At 44.4% G+C, this 18,598-nt stretch overlaps 1 protein-coding gene across 3 annotated transcripts in view; it reads right to left on the bottom strand.

Annotated features, from left to right (window-relative positions):
* Window positions 1–195: 195 nt before the first annotated feature.
* SMAD9 (SMAD family member 9) overlaps window positions 196–18,598 on the bottom strand; it is a 43,604-nt gene continuing 25,201 nt past the window's right edge. For 2 of the 3 annotated variants that reach the window (XM_054808574.1, XM_054808593.1), the window contains exons 5-7: window positions 16,907–17,128; window positions 12,228–12,484; window positions 196–7,903 (exon numbers count right to left, since the gene is read on the bottom strand). In XM_054808574.1, the coding sequence (XP_054664549.1) occupies window positions 7,760–7,903; window positions 12,228–12,484; window positions 16,907–17,128 (623 nt within the window). In that variant the 3' untranslated portion in view covers window positions 196–7,759. The remainder of the gene's footprint in view (window positions 7,904–12,227; window positions 12,485–16,906; window positions 17,129–18,598) is intronic. The other variant, XM_054808584.1, reaches the window with a different exon arrangement.

Here is an 18,598-nt window from a genome sequence, read left to right as displayed (position 1 = left end):
TATTGCTGGAAGCATTGCTTCATCCCATTACTCAGTGAAGTCACCGATTCCTCTTGCCTAAAACTGACTTGTATGAATAAATGCTTTCTAAAATTGCTGGTTCCTAAAATTGCTGGTGATCAGGCTGGGACCTACAGCTTTCCGAGGCTAATCTCTTTCAGAGAGAAAAATAGGAGACAACAAGGGAAAGAGCTCTTAAATCAGAAATATCTTTATTAACAGTAAAACACAAGACGTGAATAATCCCTTTTACAATAGAATATTTCCAGCCAAAGAAAATTGAGTGTGTTTAAAAAGTGTATTGTTCAAACATCAGACTAAATGTGTTGACTTCAGAATGCCTCAAATCAAATGCAGCAGGAGGAATACTTGTGAAAATGTCCACTTGATTAGCAGTTGTTAATTCTTTCTTGATAGGACAGGGTATGGGACAGAGTACTTGGGGGCTGATCAGAGGACTCTGAGCTGCCCTGATCTCTCAGGCTCTTGAAACTAAGTTTGTCTGAGATTTTTTTTCATTCTCAGGAGGCAAGAGTCCATGTAGCGTTCTTTATATGGCAATCTATGCTGTTTTACAGAACGTTGCTAACCGTGAATAATACTTTCGTCTGCATGATGCAGACGTTTTCCCTGGATTCTCATGGAAAAGAGAGGGCAGGATTGTTCATAGGCAGAAGTGACACTATTGAATCCTCATGCATGAGTCGTGGTTCTTTTCTGCACAAGACTGATAGCTTGCACTTAACACAGAAAACCCACACCTTCTGCAAATCCACCAGTTTGGCCCCTTGACTGCATAGAACTTTGCAACCTTATGGCTTCATTGATCCACACTAAAAGGCCTGTTTCTTCTTGTCTCACTTCTCAGCCCAATTTATATCACAGAGGCGATACTGAAATGAGGGATTAAATTGCGAACACTGAATTATCTGCAGAAAGTATGCTGTGGTACATTTAATTTGTACTTAGTATAAATAATTAAAAACTCAATTTCTTAAGTGAAGAAAATTGATCTGAATGTGCATTATCTCTGCTAATCAGTGTGTTTGTTCCCTTGCTCTCGTTTGCAAAGCATCTCATGGACATAACTGAATTAATAAGATGTAACACACACTTCACCATCAAAAAACCACTTTGAAACATGATGTGCTCACTACTGTGAAAGTGCAAGGGGTCAGACTTTACCAAGTGTTTTCTAGCTTTTCTTTGCTGATGAGGTCTGTATTTAAAATTATTAACTGGTCGGTCTGTTTCTTTCTATGCTATTCATATGCAGTATTATTCAAATACTAACATGGAATATAAAATAGCAGCATCCATGGATAATAAAAACACTATGACTGAAGATGTAAAAACTGTTCACAATTAGCTGGAAATGTTCACACTGGCTATAATGGAAGAGTAGCTGACTCTGGAGGACATAGTGGATATGTCTACCTTGCATAAGAGACATGGCCGGCAAATTATTATCCGTACAGGCACCAAGTTTGCAAGCATGGCCCAGGTTCAAGTGCAGGTGTCCTCTCGATAGGACTTACACGCCTCACCTCCCCAGCAGGGAAGTGCAGCATCAATGTGGCGATATAATGTAAGGCACGCCCGGGCAAGCTGTTTGGAAAGCCCTGGGGTGAAAAGGTAACAGGATCCTAGCGGCTCCTGGCCACTCGGGAGCTTCCTACAAGTAGATGATCAGTACAAACCAAAGGCTGTGTTTTGTGCTGGTACTCAACATGCAGAAGTGTCTGTCTGCACTAGAGACACAAAGTGGTATCTCTGCTGAACAAAGACTAAATGCCCACTCAGGCTTTCTGCACCTTGCAGAAAGGTATCCCAGAGCTGCCATTACGAAGAAGCCCTGTCTCAGTGACTGCAATGAAGCCTCAGGTTGAGAAGCTTTTAAAGTCTCGTATAATCTCTCTCCTTGCTGCAAGATGGGACCAACTCTATCAGGCTCTTTTTTGATGGTGACCTGACCTCTTAGTCACTCTGGGAAACACACACTTGGTCATTCTTGGTTCCTGTTATAAATATGATTTCACAGTCAAGAATCCCTGCAGAGGCTCCTGCTGATTCCATCTTCCGTTGGGCACTGCGATTTCCCACCTATGCATGAGGTGAGTTGCTTCATTGCAGTTCCCAGGCAGACGCTCTATATAATCCGTGTCTTTCAGTCGTCCAGTTTCTGTTCAGGCTGCAGTTTTCTTTGAGCAGCACACACTGGATATGCTCATAGTGTCCTTGAATGGTTGCCCCAAAGCTGAACTCCTCATTAGTCCTGCAGCGAGGCAGACAGTAATCTTGCAAGTGCAGTTCCCAGGTGCAACCAGAGCCTACTCCTTGGCTCCCATGGGACATCATTTGCCCCAACATATCTAATGGCTTAAGGAGGCTGGCAGACTTGGCCAGGCTGTGTGTATAGGAAGCACCAGATGAAGTGGTACTCCAAGCTGCTCCTAAAACAGGTCCTGATGATTAGTTTAGATGTGAATGTAAAAAGCTGTAGTGAGTACAATGGCTGCCCAAGCGCATACTGCCTTGGTACCTCCAGCAATGACCACTGAGCAGATCCGGTCATACGCTCCCTCCTCCCCAGTCCCTTCATCCTCTCAAGTGCATCTCTGGCTACTGAAACCAACCATGAGCTGTAAGTCCTCTATAAAAATGTTCTCAGCCCCATCAGCAGGGTTTCCACTCACCCAGAAACGCTTGGGTTCAGCTGTTCAAGTAACAGCCTGCTCTCCAGGCTTCTGCAGAGCAAGGCGCTCTCCCCTTTGGCTTGGAGAGCACGTTACATTTGGTACACTTCTCATTATATAAATCTATACGCTGGGCAGCATTTCTCAAGGTTGAAAAAATGGTATTTAATTAGTCTACCCTATGAATCATTGATCTTTCTTTATTGTTTTTGGTGTTACCAAGTTAGGTTATGGGGAGCTGGGGGGGGAGGTGAATAGTGCAGAGGATGTTATGTTTCTCTCCTGTGCTGAGCACCATGTAGTGCTCAAGTATTCCTGAACACTACAGCTGCACCAGAGAAGTCTCTAAAGAGTCAAAAAAACTGGCCATACACTTGAGACCACTTCAAAGTTACTAAATTTGATCAAGCTTCTTTATAAATCATTTCCATCCAGCCAAGAAGCAAACAGTCTCTGCCCAAGCTGCCTCTGTAAATCCAGCTGTTTGTGCAACTCCTCAGTCGCTGGTGAGACTTTCTGATTCACAGATGTTATAGGTGAAGGTGTTGTAAACCAGGAAGAACAAGGGCAGATTAGGTAAAGTTATAATCGCAAATGCCTGATTTTCTCTATTTTGAGAGTTGTGAGGTGGAGATGATGTTTACAGTGAGAGACATTTGCAGTGTTGATTTTATGCTGAGGAAACATTAATACCTCGTAACTCTCCTGCACTGAACTCATGCAGAAATAGCTGAGGATAAACATGCTTCACCCTGAAACTGTCTCTACTAACAGAGAGCTCCTGCCTGTGGCGACCAGTTATCATTGAATCTCTGCACACACCCACAGAATAACATAAATTGGAAGGGATCTCTGCAGGGCATTGAGTCTGATGCCCTGCTCAAGGCAGGGACCACTCGGAGAAGGCTGCTCGGGGGTGAAAGTCTTGACACAGTACCTGCTGGAGACACGGAAGGAATTTGCTTGACTCCATCTGATGTTACTTGGGGGCCACAGTTCCCCTTCGTGTTGCTGATACGTTATCCTTCAGACTGAGCACAGCAAAACATGAACTGTGAGGAGTAAAGATGTTCTTAGCGTAGCCTCTGATGGGGAGGCAAAGCATATGCTGCACTTCTGAAAGCTACAGCCATTGCTGTACCGCACCTCAGCAGCTGTTATGGGACCGAGCCACTGGAGCACCAGTGCCACTGAATGGCTCCAGGCACTCACGTGCCAGATTTCCTTCCCTCACCTCTGGATGCAAATGACACATTAATAATGGTGCTGTTGAAGAACTCGCAGCAATTAAGCAGCTGCCTTCTCTCGGCGGCTTAACAGGAAAACAAGTGGTCTACGTACCATGATGAATTTGCTTTATGCCACTGCCTGATCAAACTCCCATCGCTGCCTGCTGATGCGCTGTACTTCTCCACAGAAACTTTCAAGAGGGTCTAAATTGTTGATGGCTCAAAAAAACATTTTAAAAAAATCTGCCTTCAACTAAGTAGTCTCGCTGTAAGTGGTTTTAAATCTCTCAGGAAGCCTATCTCCAAAGACTCAGTATTAATGAGTGCATTTAAAGGCTTTAAATTGACTACAGGTTGATAGGTTCATGAAGACCTTTAAGCAGAAAATATCTCCTTCCAAAATAGGGAGACATTAGAGTGAGATACAAAGTTACACAGCTATAAATTATGAGAAACCTGAATTTTTAATTGATCTCAAATCACAGGCAGAGAAGCCTGTAAGTGAGACTTTCTTCAAAAAGAAAGGGAAATGAATGGTTTATTTACCTTACTTTTTATCACTGCATCTGAGCAGGGATCATCTTCCTATTTACTTGTTTGACTCGTCCACTGTTACCACTTCTCCCTCACTGATGTGAGCTCTCTTCTTCTCCTGGGAAGGACCTGTCAGCTGCTGTGTGTTTGCACAGCATCTCATACAGTGGACTAAGCCACTAGAGCCTTACTGGCCATCAAAACAGGCAGGAGTTCACACGGAGATACCAGCCATCCCAAATGTTAACAACTTTTGAGATGGCTGTTGGCTTTGATTGCCCAGAATCAGGCCCTTTGATCAAACTTTCAGCAAATAGTTACATTTGCTGAAATTCATCTCATCCTAATGCTGACTTTTTAAACAGGTCAGAAGAATCATCCTCCAGAAATGCCTCTTTACTTACTAGTAAGGGAATATTAAAGTGACTACCTTTAATGAGATGCACATGTGGACTGCATTGAAGCCAAACCCTATTTGTATGAGGATTACTGTAAAAGTAGACGTACAGGAAAGGAAAAACTGCTCCGAATTTACCAACTTCCACTTAAACAACACGGACACTTACTGAGCTAGCATCATTAGTAGGCTGGGAAAGCCACCACATCTTCCCTAGGGCCCACCTCACCTTCTTTTGGATACGTCCAACATAGCAGTCCACATTTGTGCTGCTGACCCTGAGTTCCCCTTATACTCATTGGAAAGACATAAGCACGCTCAGAGTGCAGCTTATTTCACCTACTTGAAATACCTGCCATATGATGAAACAAATGATGCCCCAGAAGAACCCGCTTCTCCTCACTGGCCATCCAATTTTCCTCTACAGCATCAGCAGGAAACTGGGTTCTGGAGCGCCCAAGAGCAGACGCATCTCAAAACATCCCCCTTTGCCCTCTGTGAGGAAGATGGCAATGTTGGGAATGTCTAAAAGCAACCCCTAGGCTTCTCTCAATATTAGGAGGGAAGGAGGATTCAGCCAAAAAGGCAAGGAAAAATCTAGGATAAAGGACAGAGCTAGATCCTGGATGGGGGAGGTGATTTTCTCTGTCCTTAGCTGCTAAGAAGGCAAAGGGATGAGCAACATGAAAAGCACAGAGAAATTACTGGAGAAAAGGTGCAATAAACGTGCTAAAAACTGTGTTAGCAGTACCTCGGTACAGTGATGCTGATGACAGAGGGAGCTGAGGATAATGCATTTTTCCAAACTGATGTCTCTCAAGTCTGCTAAACACTAAGTGGCATGCCTGGAATTTCTGTGTAACGTTATTACTGGATTTCATTGCTGCAGGAGACTGTAAAGCTTTTTCTGTCCTACAGTGACACTACTGACGTCAAATGGTGACAGAATAGGGTTCTTCGCATTTACAAATTTCCTATACAACTTGCTATTCCTGCTCAAACAATAATTTATCCTTCTGTGCCCTACAAATTCTGCAGGCAGCTGAAGATGCATTCAAAAAAAGTAACCCTGCTAGTTTACTGATTCTTCTGCTCTGTTCATAATTACCACCCCATAACAGGTATTACATAGCATCTAAAACACATGGAAAGTCTTTCCAGTGAATGTTACTTGATTTGCATACATGATGTAGCTGAAGATTTCAGGCATTCTCTTCTAATTATGCAGTAAGATGTGTAGCACCAGATATTTTGTGAGAAAAAAAACATTCTGTAAAACATTTATGTTTTTTCTCAGGATACTTCTGATGTGTTCTAAGGAGGAATGAGATTGGAGAAGTTATCCTTCTTTCTGACCCTTAAAGCAAAACAATTTTCAGTGGACTGTTATGCCTGGAAAGAAATAATCCTCTACCCTTTCAGCAAGGTAATGGGGACCATCAAAATGTAATGTTTCACCTGCCTCCTCAGAAAAGGTTACCAAGTGAACAGCATTTTGTAAGGCTGGCTCTGTGGATGTCAGTACGGGCAATAGGTTTCCCTGCTTACAGAAGGACCACAGACAAGGAGCTTTTAATAAAGGTTCTGCACGTAGATTCACTCTTCACTTGTTCATGGCTTACACTGCCTCACCATCCTCTGCAGGCGAGGCAAAAGCACTGCAAATGATGAAGCCTGTATCTAAGATGAGAAACCATCCCTGGGGGTGTACGAGGTGACTGGCAGGGAAGCCCTCGCTGTCAAACCCCAGCGTTGCAGTCGGATCCTGAGGACTGGCTCAGCACAGGGGACGGATGTGGCTGACTCCCACCTCCTTCTCCTTGCATCTTGTCAGCGTGGGGCTTCCTGTTCCCAGTACAGAGACTATCCCAAAATGAATGATAAAGTAATTATTTGGTTCGTCAATGCACACTTCATTTCCCTTTTCTGAATCACAGTTCAAGTCCCGTTTAGACGTACCCTTGATATCAGCACAGTAGTCTAACTACAGACAGTCCTAACTTTAAAACAAACTACATCAATACTGTATAATGGATAGGATTCAGTTTACATGCCGGATACATATGCAAGTATGTATGTACTTTGCAAAAAAGCACTGGAAGTTAATTAGTTTTCAAACTTATAGGCATATATTTCAAATTTCCTTTTTTTTTTTTTTCTCTTAGGAGCTTGTTGCTTTTCAGTGCAGCAGTACCGTACGCTACTGGGTTAACAGTATCAGACTACTCAGATGTGTCCAGAATGCTCTGATAAGGTTCCAGTGCTGAACACGTCCTGAGGGCTCTCTCCTCCTGCCAAATCCCAGGGGAGACAGGGGTGCCTCAGCTCCTCGGAGGATCTGTTGTCCCACCATGCTTTGCAGTAGGGAGACAGACTGGAATTGCAGTTTAGTCCTTCAGTTCACTGGATAAAAGTCATCTCTATGCATAAGTTCTGTGCACCACTTAAGGTCCTCTTTTAGACCTGAAATTAGGATGTAAGATAGATATAAATGGTGCAGAGATCTGACTTTGGTTGCCTGCAGAGGGGTGAATTTCACCTACTAGGAACAGCTACAGCCAGGTTTCTGAATCCACATGAAAGTGCTGAGAAGTCGCACCGTTTACTGGCTTGGCTGGGGAATGAAGATGCTCACAGGAAATGTTTGACACTTTTGCAGGAATTTGGCTTATTTTGTACTAGAGAACAGATATGCTATACCTGAATTTCTAAACTTATTGTACTGGCATCAGAGTAACTAGAAACCACAAAACATAGCATGAAAAAAAAAAAGGAGAGTAGACTATGTATAGATATATTTACATCTACATACATCTACATATAGAAGCTTCTGTTCACTGGAAATCCTATAAGCCACTGCCTGCAATAGCATCCATCCTAAGGGAATTCTATAGAGATGATTCTTAAGAGACTGAGGAGATGGGGTTATGAGGTGAGCCCATCTGTGTCAGCACCTTATCCAGCCATTGCAACGGTCCATGCAGATGGATCTCAATCCAGCAGGGCGTGCTTGTAACATCCTGGCGATGGTACTCTGCTCCCCAGCCCTATAAAAGTATCAAAGGACCAAAAAGTGAGGTTGTTTTTTTTTAAAAAACACAAACATTAAATCACAACTCCAGCGCTGACAGTCTAACACAACTACAGGTAGTCCATCACTCGAGTGCCCAAGATTTAATGCTATGTCCTAGGGATAATTTTCTCTAGAAACATTGCTCCTTTTTAAAGTCATTGTTATCACAGTGATCAGGGACTCTATACTATTAAATAAAAAATGCTTGGTCACACTTCCAGGTGTTGAGACCAAGTGGCATGGAAAGGCCTGTTTCCAAGCTTGGCTGCCTGCAAATAGCCCATGGGGAATGGTCCCTGCCATTCGCACCCCGGAGACGTGCCCAGGAAAGTCTGCCAGACTGCTGTCTGGCACAGACGAAAAGCAGGCCACGCCTGTCATAACATTTTAACAGGAACTGGGAATGATCCTGGGCACTGCTTCGTTTATTGGTAGAGATGCATCCTACAAGTCTAAGACTCTACAAGTGCTATTTATCTGAACCTCTGGAAACCTCCAGCAAGGTTCCTCATGTCCCCTTTACCTTAACCTATGTATAGACATTCTCCACACTTTTTCTGTCCTCAAACATGTCCTTTTTTCCCACAGTTCCCGGCTGTCTGCTGCGGGAAGTCCTGCAGTAATTTCTCCAGCTCTTGTGGGGAGATAAGGGCTATAGAGCATCTGATGGAAGACGGGGATGAGCTGCTGGCAGGGAGAAAAGAGAACCAGAAGTCCCTGCACCTCAGGCGGGCACAGCGTCTGCTTGTCAAGCAGGCAGCCTGATTTCACAGCAATGCAAGACATCTAAGTCACAGCCCAAAGTCTCACAGCTAACCGGCTGTCTCACTGCCAGAACTGAGTCTGGATTTCCATAGGGCAACGTGCAAAATGCAGTCCTGCTGCAGGATGAGGCCGCTGATCAGAGAATCTGAGCCTTACCTATCATTATGCAAGTCAGGCAGGTTGATATTCTTGTCATGAAAAAAGGACATGGAGGTATAGTAAGATTGATGCCTAAATCGTAGAGCGCTGAAAAACTCAGACAACTGAGACCTCTAGAACCTGTTTCTCCAGACGATCAGCTGCAAAACTACTATCAACATCAAAACTAGATGCCCTAAGAAGTGGTCTGGATAAAATCCATTTCTACTTAGTGAAGAAAAGGGGGAAGAAAGCAGAAGAGTAAGATATGGACCCACCAAAGCCCAGAGAGTACTTTTAATCAGGCAGCATTTTTCTGACCTCCAGAGCATTTATCAGGCTAGAAAGGGCCTGTGTTCACAGGCACCTCTGATTTGTCTTCTGGAAGCATTCACACAAAATGCCGCTCTTCCAACCAGTGCAGTCAGGTTTCTGAGCTTGTGAAGTCCTAAGTACTCAGCTGCAGCGAGGATACACGGCAAGCGCCAGAGGAGTCGGTGCACTTCTCCTGACTGGCAGGACGGAAAATGCGGAGGAATAGGAATTGCACGCTGCAAGCACAACCTGCCCGGTTTGGAGGAGTCTGGCAGCGCGTGGCTGGCCATCTCCCTCTGCTGGCAACTCCCACGCACTCACAGCCGCCTTCCCCAACCTCTCAGGCTGCCGGCTGGAGCTCCTGCCAGGGGAAATGCCAGGGGGTCGGACCTCCTGTGCCTCCCGTACATCACTCCCGGGCCGCAGGCTGCCTCCTTCGTCCCCGGGGCTGAAATGTACTCGGAGATGGAGCTCTCTTAACGAGGGAATGAAATGAGAACAACTTGCAAAGCTGTGGTGGTGGTTTGCAGAGTGGGAAGAGGGTACTGACACCACCACGGGGAGACCAGAAATCAGCCGAGGGGTCCTGCTGCTCCTGCCAGGCCTTCCCACCTCCTCTGGGCAACAGCTCTCTCCAGCCCAGGCTCCAGCCACATCCCAGAGCGCTGAGCTGCCTCGTGCTGGGGAGCATGGCCAAGTCTGCTGGGTCGTCCCTGTAGCCCCAAGACCTGGGGGAATGTGGGAGGATGGGTGCTGGGTTCAGACCGTGCCTTCGAGAAACTCTCCATCTCTCCACTGTGCTTCAGCTGCCCCCTCTGTGGAGAGGGGACAATAGCCATCCTGCTTTGGTATCAGCAGCGCTCAGAGGATGGAAACTGCTGTCTGCTCTCGCTTATGACACACTCACATTTGCCAGAGGCTTAAGGTCCTCCCAGGTGCTCTGTGGGCACACAAAGGGTATCAGAGGGGACAGGACCTTCAACTCCCTCTGTCCCATGTCCTGCCTCCAGAAGATGATGCAGTCCTGGCAAGTTTCTCATGTCTTGGTCCCTACCCATCCCTGCCTCCCAGTGGGTAGCTCAAGCACTGGTGAGGCTGGGTCTCCAGCCCTTTGCATCTGCCTGCCCGATGGGCTGTAGGTGACCAGCAGCATCTGGTCACGAATCAGGGGAGAAGCCAAAGGACTGCCCTGCACCTGGAGGCTCTTGGTATGTGGCTCTGACAGACAACATGCTCCTCTGTGCACTGCATACCCAACACCCAGGGGCATTCTTGTCCCCAGGCTAAACACACCGAGGCTCACACCTTGGGAGAGAAATAATTTGAGAAGACTGAGTACAGGAAAGGGTTTGTACAGACCAGGGAGGAAGAACCTAAATGAGATTTGCATAGCCATTTTCCAAAGGTCATGGGAAAGGGTTCAAAAAAACTCCTTGCACTGGTCTTCTGGTGCCTGAGGCACTATAGTGGCTGCTATTGTTTCAACAAAGCAAGGTGATAATATGGCAGCAGCGCTATTTAGTGCATCAACACCACGTTTCTGCTGCCATGCTGGGTACGGAGGCAGATAACACATCAAAGAGACTGCCCCTGAGTTGCTGAGATAATGAAAATATTGCGTAACTGCCTTTACAAACAACATGCCCGTTCATGTCTTCCATTAAAAAAATGCTGTTTGTTGGGTTTCCTGCTTTCTTTTTTTTCCCCTAATGCTTGCGTGTGAATAAGTTGTCAGTTCCTTCCCAAGGAAAAAGCAACAGCATGGTCACGGGCAGGGAGATTTTGGCTTGGACTCTTGGGAAAAGTTACAGGGCACTCTTAATGCTCTCAGGGAGTTAAGGAGATGGGTCCCCAAGGATGGCTGGAAAGTCAAAACCAGAAACCTGTGTGGGAATCAACTCATCTGCTTTGCAGAATACAGGGGAACTGGGCTCGAGCCTCAAGCAGTTTTGTAGTATCTTACATGTGAATTCAATCAGCTTGATTCAGTCATTTGTATAGAACCAAATCTGCAAGTCAAAGGGACATACTCAAGCCACTTCTTCTGGTACCTAGCAGGACCAACTTGCTTCTAATGGTGCAACTTCTCTAGTTTGCAGGCTGAACACTGATGCCCGCTCTCCCCAGCAGCACCACAGGAAGTCATTCTAGTGCATCTGTAAACAGTCTTGAAATACTCACCATTCTCTGGGGTTTAGATGCTACAACAGGCACCTAAGTAAATCCTAAGTGCTAAAAGGAATCAAGAGATCTCATTCTGGTGAGAAGGTCATTCAGAAGATTTAAGAAACTCCCACAAAGACTGATACGTTGCACACACAGCAGTTGGACTGCAAAGCTCAGATATGAAAGACGTGGAAACAGTAATGGCTTTGGTGGCCTCCTGTCTCTTCCAAATAACAGGGGGAAGGAAGGTCAGATGTTCTTTTGGGGTTTGTATTCTGCTTGCAAGAAGCCCTTTTGGTAGTGTGGCTGACCAGAGTGAATGTCATCAGAAATCAAGATGATCCTTTGCCAGGGATCAGACAGGTGGCAAACAACAATTCCCCAGCTAGCTCAGTGGGGGATGAAGGAGGACCTAGTGTTTCTTGACTGATAACATATATACCAGTCTATAGTAATGATGAGACTGTAAATTAGTCTAGAAACATAAGGACATTCTTTCAGGTCTATGGCTCTACCAAGCTCTATTGCAAACCGGTAACAATAGGAGAGATCACAACTGCCTAAGATATGTGCTACAACATTTACATGTTGCTAAGCCCCCCTAAGTTGACCTCTTTATGCAATCAATGGGGGAACATCACCATTCAGTCTCTGCTTATTTTCCACAAAAAGCCTATGGAATACCTGATTTTTGCAATCTAAGAAATTTCCACATTGACCACAAAAGCTATTGATTTTAAGCACCTAGAAGTTTAAGGCAATACTGGGAAACAGGCAGTCTGAATTGCTATTTGCATGTTGGGTGTCTAAATCCCCACTTGGGAAGGATTTGATAGGGTCTAGTTTTGCACCAAAGCTAGTGAGTGATGGGATTTGCCTTTTTAGAAATGCAAGAGAAAACAAAGAATGCTTACTTTAACAAAGCTCATTCGAATAGTACACATCTTGGTCAGCTCATACACCACTTCAAAACCATGATTGACTGACTGGGCAAGCAGCTGGGCGAAAAGCTGGTTGTTGAAGATCTTGAGGCTGCAGCCACTGGGGATCTTGCAGACAGTGGCTGGGTGGAAACCATGCTGATAGTTACAGTTGCGGCTTTGCACAAAAATACTGCTATCGCTGACACATTCAGCATAAACTTCCCCACCGACGTAGTAAAGATGAACACCTTGAAAAAGAAAAAAAATAACATGTATTATTTCTCCATTGTTCACAACACACTTTATACCAGTATTTTTTTAACTATTTTACTGGTGTGGGCATACAAGCCCAGCATCATTCCAGGTACTCAGTGCCTACACATTGCCTTCTCAAAGACAGTAAACTGTGTGCATATCCGTCTATCTGTACAATGGACCCACCAACTTTAAGAGGAAATTGTCATAAATGCTATTTGGAGGTACTGGTCTGGGGAAAAAAGTCTTGGCATGTGTTGTTCTGCCTTGTTTCTCAGTGAAGGTTGGTTTGCTTCTTTAACTCAACAGCAAAGTACTTTATGACACACACACACACATACATACACAGACACATAAATGTCAAACATATGTCAACCATGTACAAAGCATGGATCAAAATTGTCAAAGAACTGACAAATCTGTTACGCATTACACATCTAAACCTATTTTCACTGCTCAGCATATGCATGCTGACCAAGACCCACTTCATTGCACGCTATTTTTTTACTACAGGATCCTATCTCATGCAGTTCAAACACAGCATGGCATGTACTTAAAATAGCTTTTCTGTATTTTGCTTTATCCACCACATCAGAAACATGTATTTGCATTTACATGACATGACTTACTCATCAGATCCTGTTCAAAGTGACCTTTAGCAAGAAACTGACTGATTTCCTTCTAGACTTTTCAGTGCCTGAGTGACTTACCAACACTAACTCTCAAATATTTACCATGCCTGGAGGAAATGAAGATTGAAGCATTTCCATCCATTCAAAGACTCTGATGCCCCCTGGATGTCTGCTTGCATGAAAATACACCTAAATAGGTGGGAGAATTTATCTTAGCCCAATTGAGCAACCTTAAAGTTAGGGATCTTGTGTAAGCTACTTGTGTAGATGCCTTCTCTAGTTGATAGATGATGAGAGGCACTGTGACCGGATGATTCACTCCATCCGCTACAGAGTGCAGGCTCACAGCCAGCTTTGATGGAAGTCTGTGCAGGTGCTGAAAAGGCTCTCTGGTTCCCTGCCCCTGCTGCTGCTTCTCACACCTGCTTTTGTGCTGGCTGGGGACTGAGCAGCCATACATATTGGGAAACTGAACCAGCTAATAAACTTAAAACCTAACGAAACAAAAGAAGATTTATCTGCAGTGAGATCTTCATACAAGGGTGGCAATGGGGACCCAGACTGCTTAAATGTGAGCATGAAACCACACCCTGAAGGGGGCCAAGTCATCCTGTGAAGCTGCTTTAAGACATTCACCCTTCCCATGGTTAGATTAGGTGAGATGATCCCCTCCCATGGCCAAGAGAGGTGGAAGAACTCAGTTCTTTGTTCTCATAAAATCCACCACTAAATAAAAATAGAATCCTCCTATCTATTACGCCCAGGCACAGCATTCAAACCCTTACATACAAATGCACACGTTCAGAGAGTCTCAGTGGACTGCCTGCAAAGCTAGTGATAACTAGGCTTTAATAATTCAGTTGTAATTAGTTTTATTCCTGTTGTCTTTCATGCAAAAAAGACTGGTTACATATTCCCAGTCTCTTCATCATTCTGTGGTCATGACAGCAAGGGGCAGCAGCACATCCTTAGGACAAAAGCAGCCTCTAAACAGAAGTGGGAAAGGTTTGGGGAAAAACAGGTTGAGTGGGAAAGGAATCTGGGAAAAATATGCTCTCCCATAGACTTCCAGAGTGACTCAGACAGGAACCTTGAAGTCTGTCTTCAAGCCATCACTTGACTTTTACTTCTATGCACCCACGAGCTCTCAAATTAAATGTGCGTGGCAGGGGTGTGTGGCTCAGAGCACACACTAGTATTGCACTGGGAACACGGGCAAGGTGACAGCTCCATTAGACCAGTCATCAGCTCCAGTCCAACTGCACCAGACATTATGGGGTGTTGCGCATTGTGACTGCTATTACTTGACCTATGTCTCCTTTCCCTTCTCTGGAAGATGGATAAAAGGGAAGGACTGAAAACACAAAGATCCTAGGTGACCTTGATGGAGTCCATATTAGTTTCTGAAATAGATGGAGTGAGAACACAAGGTAGAAGAGAAGAATAAGGACATAAATGTTCACCACATTTCAAGTCTTCAGGTGTGGCTACTGCTGATTTAAGGTGATCACACTTCTGGGTGCAAAGGTGAAAAATTTTAGAGGCTGGATTTTCATAGTATATTCAGTAACCCAACTTCTGGAAAAAAATGAACGCTTTTAAAGGCATAGCCCAAAATGGGTACTACAATAACAAAAACACCAAGTCACTTCTGAAAGCAGAGGCTACAGTTTGCTTTTTGCTTCTGGACTTTTTAAAAGCAACAAATACAGCAGTAATGAAACGTCAGTGTGAATTTCCATTCTTCTGGTATTCATTTGCCAGAGACAAGCACCCTCAAGGAAGCCAAGCAGCTGAATACATATTTGTAGAAGACCAAATCAAGGGTCCATATGTTTCAGCGGGTTTGCATTTCTCTCTGCAGAAATCGGAAAGTCAGCAGTCTCCAAACATCCACATCTTTCTGACACTCTGATCAGAAGTCCTCTTTTTGTCCTTGAAGTCTTACTGCTGAAACAGGTCCAATTGCTAGTAGATGTTGCATTGTGTTCTGGATTGTTTTTAGCTTTGATGTGGTATTTCCAGGAAACCGTTTCACGCTGATACACTAGATGACAATCCAATCACATATCCTTATCCTACTGAGCTAATCTTGTTTACTCACTTTTTTTCTCCCCTGTTAACATGTTGCAATTGTATCCATTTCAGTAGCTTTCATCTGTCCAGCATGCCTTTGAACTACACGCTTTTGGAGCTGCTCTGTGCTCTTCTGCAGGCCTGTACTGGTGCCACTTCTACTCCACTTGAACATGTTTTTTTTAAGATTTGCATAAACAGGGAAGAGCAGTAAAATTAAGGATCTCTGATATACTAAGCTGCTCTCTGGGCAACCTGCTCCCTTCCCTTGGGCAGATTCCTAGTGTAAGACTTTAAAGGACTTTTAATCAATGAAGACAGATCTTCAGATTTGAATGGATGAGGACCATTAGCATTTACATAATTTTCTTTCTGTTCTGTCTCTTCCTCTTTTTGGGCAGAAAGTCACAGGATGTAACATCCTCAGATGACAGCTTTGATTGGGATCTTTTGTCTTTCTTCTTTTAGGGCCGGGCTCAGCTTTGATCTACACCTCTCTGACAGCTTATGCTGATAGAGAAGCTTTGCTTTATTTTCTGAGTAAGTTAGAACTAGGTGTACAACTCATTTCCACCCCTCACAACAAACTAATATGATGGACACTTGTAGCATCACACTGGCTTCACACAGTGCATCCACAACACAAGGGCTTTCCCTACTGGAGAAAAGTGCAAGAGCTACGTACAACATCTCTTGCACTAGCCTTCAGGTTCACTGTTGTCTGTAAAAACTATGTCACATTTGTCTCAGAGCCTCCTTGTATTCAGTCATTCAACACTAGACTATCAAGAGCCAATTAAAATACTGCTCTAGGCCTGGGAAATGAGGTGAGGTTGACAAGATAATAGGAGTGGAACAATTAGAGTTAATTAGCCCAGTGGGAAATCCATTCCCAGGCAGCTACTGGTGAGAGGCTGGGTTGGCAAGATAATGAGTCTAGACTGGATATACCAGAACAGGCAAACCTTCGTCTGCACAGAGAAGTGGCCGGTACAGGGCTTCTGACTCACCACCACAAACAACAGTAAGTTCTGGGAGAGTATCAGGCCTTGCACAGCCCTAGCAAGCTGGGATGGAGTGTGCACGGCCACACACGTCCAGGTGTGGTCTCCTTGTACTTGTCACCAGCAGCATATGATCCTGCGTGCACAGGGTATGGGTGCACCAGAAGTGGAGCACACAGGGACAACTGCTGGAGGGAGAATCCTGGACTTAGTTTTACTGGCGAGAAGTTGACACGACAGGGAATCAGACTGGTAGGGGGAAAAAGCTACAAAGGCACCTCTGGTAGAGTACTTCAGCTAAATAACTCAACTACTGTTTCATCCATCTGCCTTTGTTACTTGGTAGTAGGAGAACCAGCCCTCAGGCACCAGCAATTATCCTTTTAGTGGCATTTCAATGGCAATATTCCCAGTTGCCAGAAGCTCTAATAAATAAAATGAAAATACATACTGCTAAATTAGAACACACAACTATAAACAACATTTTTCTCTTCGCTGGCCAAATAAATAGCTTTTGTAAGGAGCTACTCTGCTGATTGTTATCCAGTCAGAAAAGAATCAGCTGCTTTTCTTCTATTTCAGAAATAATCTCAGAGGTTTGGCTTTAAGACAAGTACATCTAACAGATCAGCTAGGTTTGTTAATGCAATGCACAGTTCTTTCAAGCCCTGAATATTCCCAATGAGAAGAGATTTCCTCTTACCTTTTCCTATGTGTCTCCTGGTGTTTTCTATAGTAGAGTTGCGGTTTACATTTGAGAGTAGTCCCAGACAGAACCTGTTTTTGTTATTTGAGGGATCTGTAAATCCATCTATAAGGATACTTCGAGAGGAAGCCTGGAAAGTCTCCCCTACCCGGTTGTTGAGTTCATAGTAGGCAACTGAGCACCAATGTTGGGGTTCCTCATAGCAAACAGGCCGAAAGTCTGCAGGAAAAAACCCTGATCAGCTGCTCAGGTCTCAGTAATATTTTTTAAACAATCATTCTCTGTCTCCTTTCCTCCCTCCCTCCCACTCCCATCCCCCCAGCTCTTCATCTAAACAGTCACTTATGTCAGGCTTTATCTCAACAGCAGCTTCTGTTTCTTTTTAATTTTATGATTGAAGCCCCAAACATGCAAAGGGCTGGTACATCAGCTTAACTCTAAGCCTCTGAGGAGTCCCACTTGTTCTTAAAAGTGATAACTCCACTGCATTAAATTAAGCACATGCTGACATTCCTTACTGAACCTTGGGGCCCAATCTCTACACTGAAAATAGTAAGGGATACATCTGCTCTGCACACCAGCAGGAGCTAGGGATGACAGATGGGCTCAAAGCAAGTCAAAACTGAGCCAAGCTTTCAGCTTAATACCAAACTTTGAAGTTCAGAAGTAATCAATCACTCCACTCAATTTTTTTGCATGCTTTGGGGCTTTCCGCTTCCATGTGGGACTGTAAGCAGAAATGTCAGCAAGGTCATTTCTTTTCGATCTACCCCTGCCCAGGTTTTCTAACTCAGAGACAGAGAAAGACTCAAAAATGTAACAGAATCCCTGAGCCTCATTTGTCCTACAGGAATTAGTGGGAAACCTTATCCTGCCTGCCCACCACAGGCATGTGAGCCCCCCTGCCTCCAGAGCACCTCTGTGCATAACCTCTAATAAACTTCGAACTAATATTCACTAGGGCAGTGATCAGGGATGGTAAAGAGGTTAAAGTATCTCGACAATTTATTTAAAAGTATTGGTGTCTGATATCTAGTTATTATCTGGCCATTCTGTGTACGCATCTGTAATTAGCCCTATCACCCTCATCTTCCTTCTGCTCCAGTTCTGTGATACATACACGTTCCTCACTGTTTCAGAAGGCTGGCATAATTTTTTTAATGTGCACATGTGTGCACAGTGTTCAGTCCTCATGCCATAAAGGACATTTGTTTAGGACTACAATATGCTGGACTAAAAGAACAATGGTGATTTTTCCTTTGCAGTAGCAGGAAGCCAAAGGAAAACCCAGCAGAGGAACTCCATTTCCCCTTACTGCTCTGCAGCAATGGGCTTTAAATGCTGGAGGCATCACCTGCCACTACTAGTCTGGAGGTAGCGGAGACCATGCTGGAGAGGTCATGAAGTTGCTTTAAGGGGAGCAAGGAGGATCCCAGACCCTTCTACTCTGACCATCCATGCCCTCTCCTACTGAAGCATTCTTATATAAGAACAAAGAGTTTGGCCTTCTGTAAAAACCTCCCTGTACTTCACTAGAACATGTCCGTTTCTTTTCCAGCCAGCCAGTAATGTAACACTAATAGAAAGATGGCAGTAAGAAAGGTCCCAACCACACGGCTTTAAAGTACTTGGAACCCAGAACTGAAGGTGATAAAGAAATCAGTTCTGATATTGATAGTGCTCTTGTGT

Source organism: Grus americana, chromosome 1 (assembly GCF_028858705.1).
Source record: "Grus americana isolate bGruAme1 chromosome 1, bGruAme1.mat, whole genome shotgun sequence".
Taxonomy (NCBI): domain Eukaryota; kingdom Metazoa; phylum Chordata; class Aves; order Gruiformes; family Gruidae; genus Grus; species Grus americana.
The sequence above is the reverse complement of the archived record's forward strand: the minus strand, read 5'-3'. Positions and strand labels throughout refer to the sequence as shown.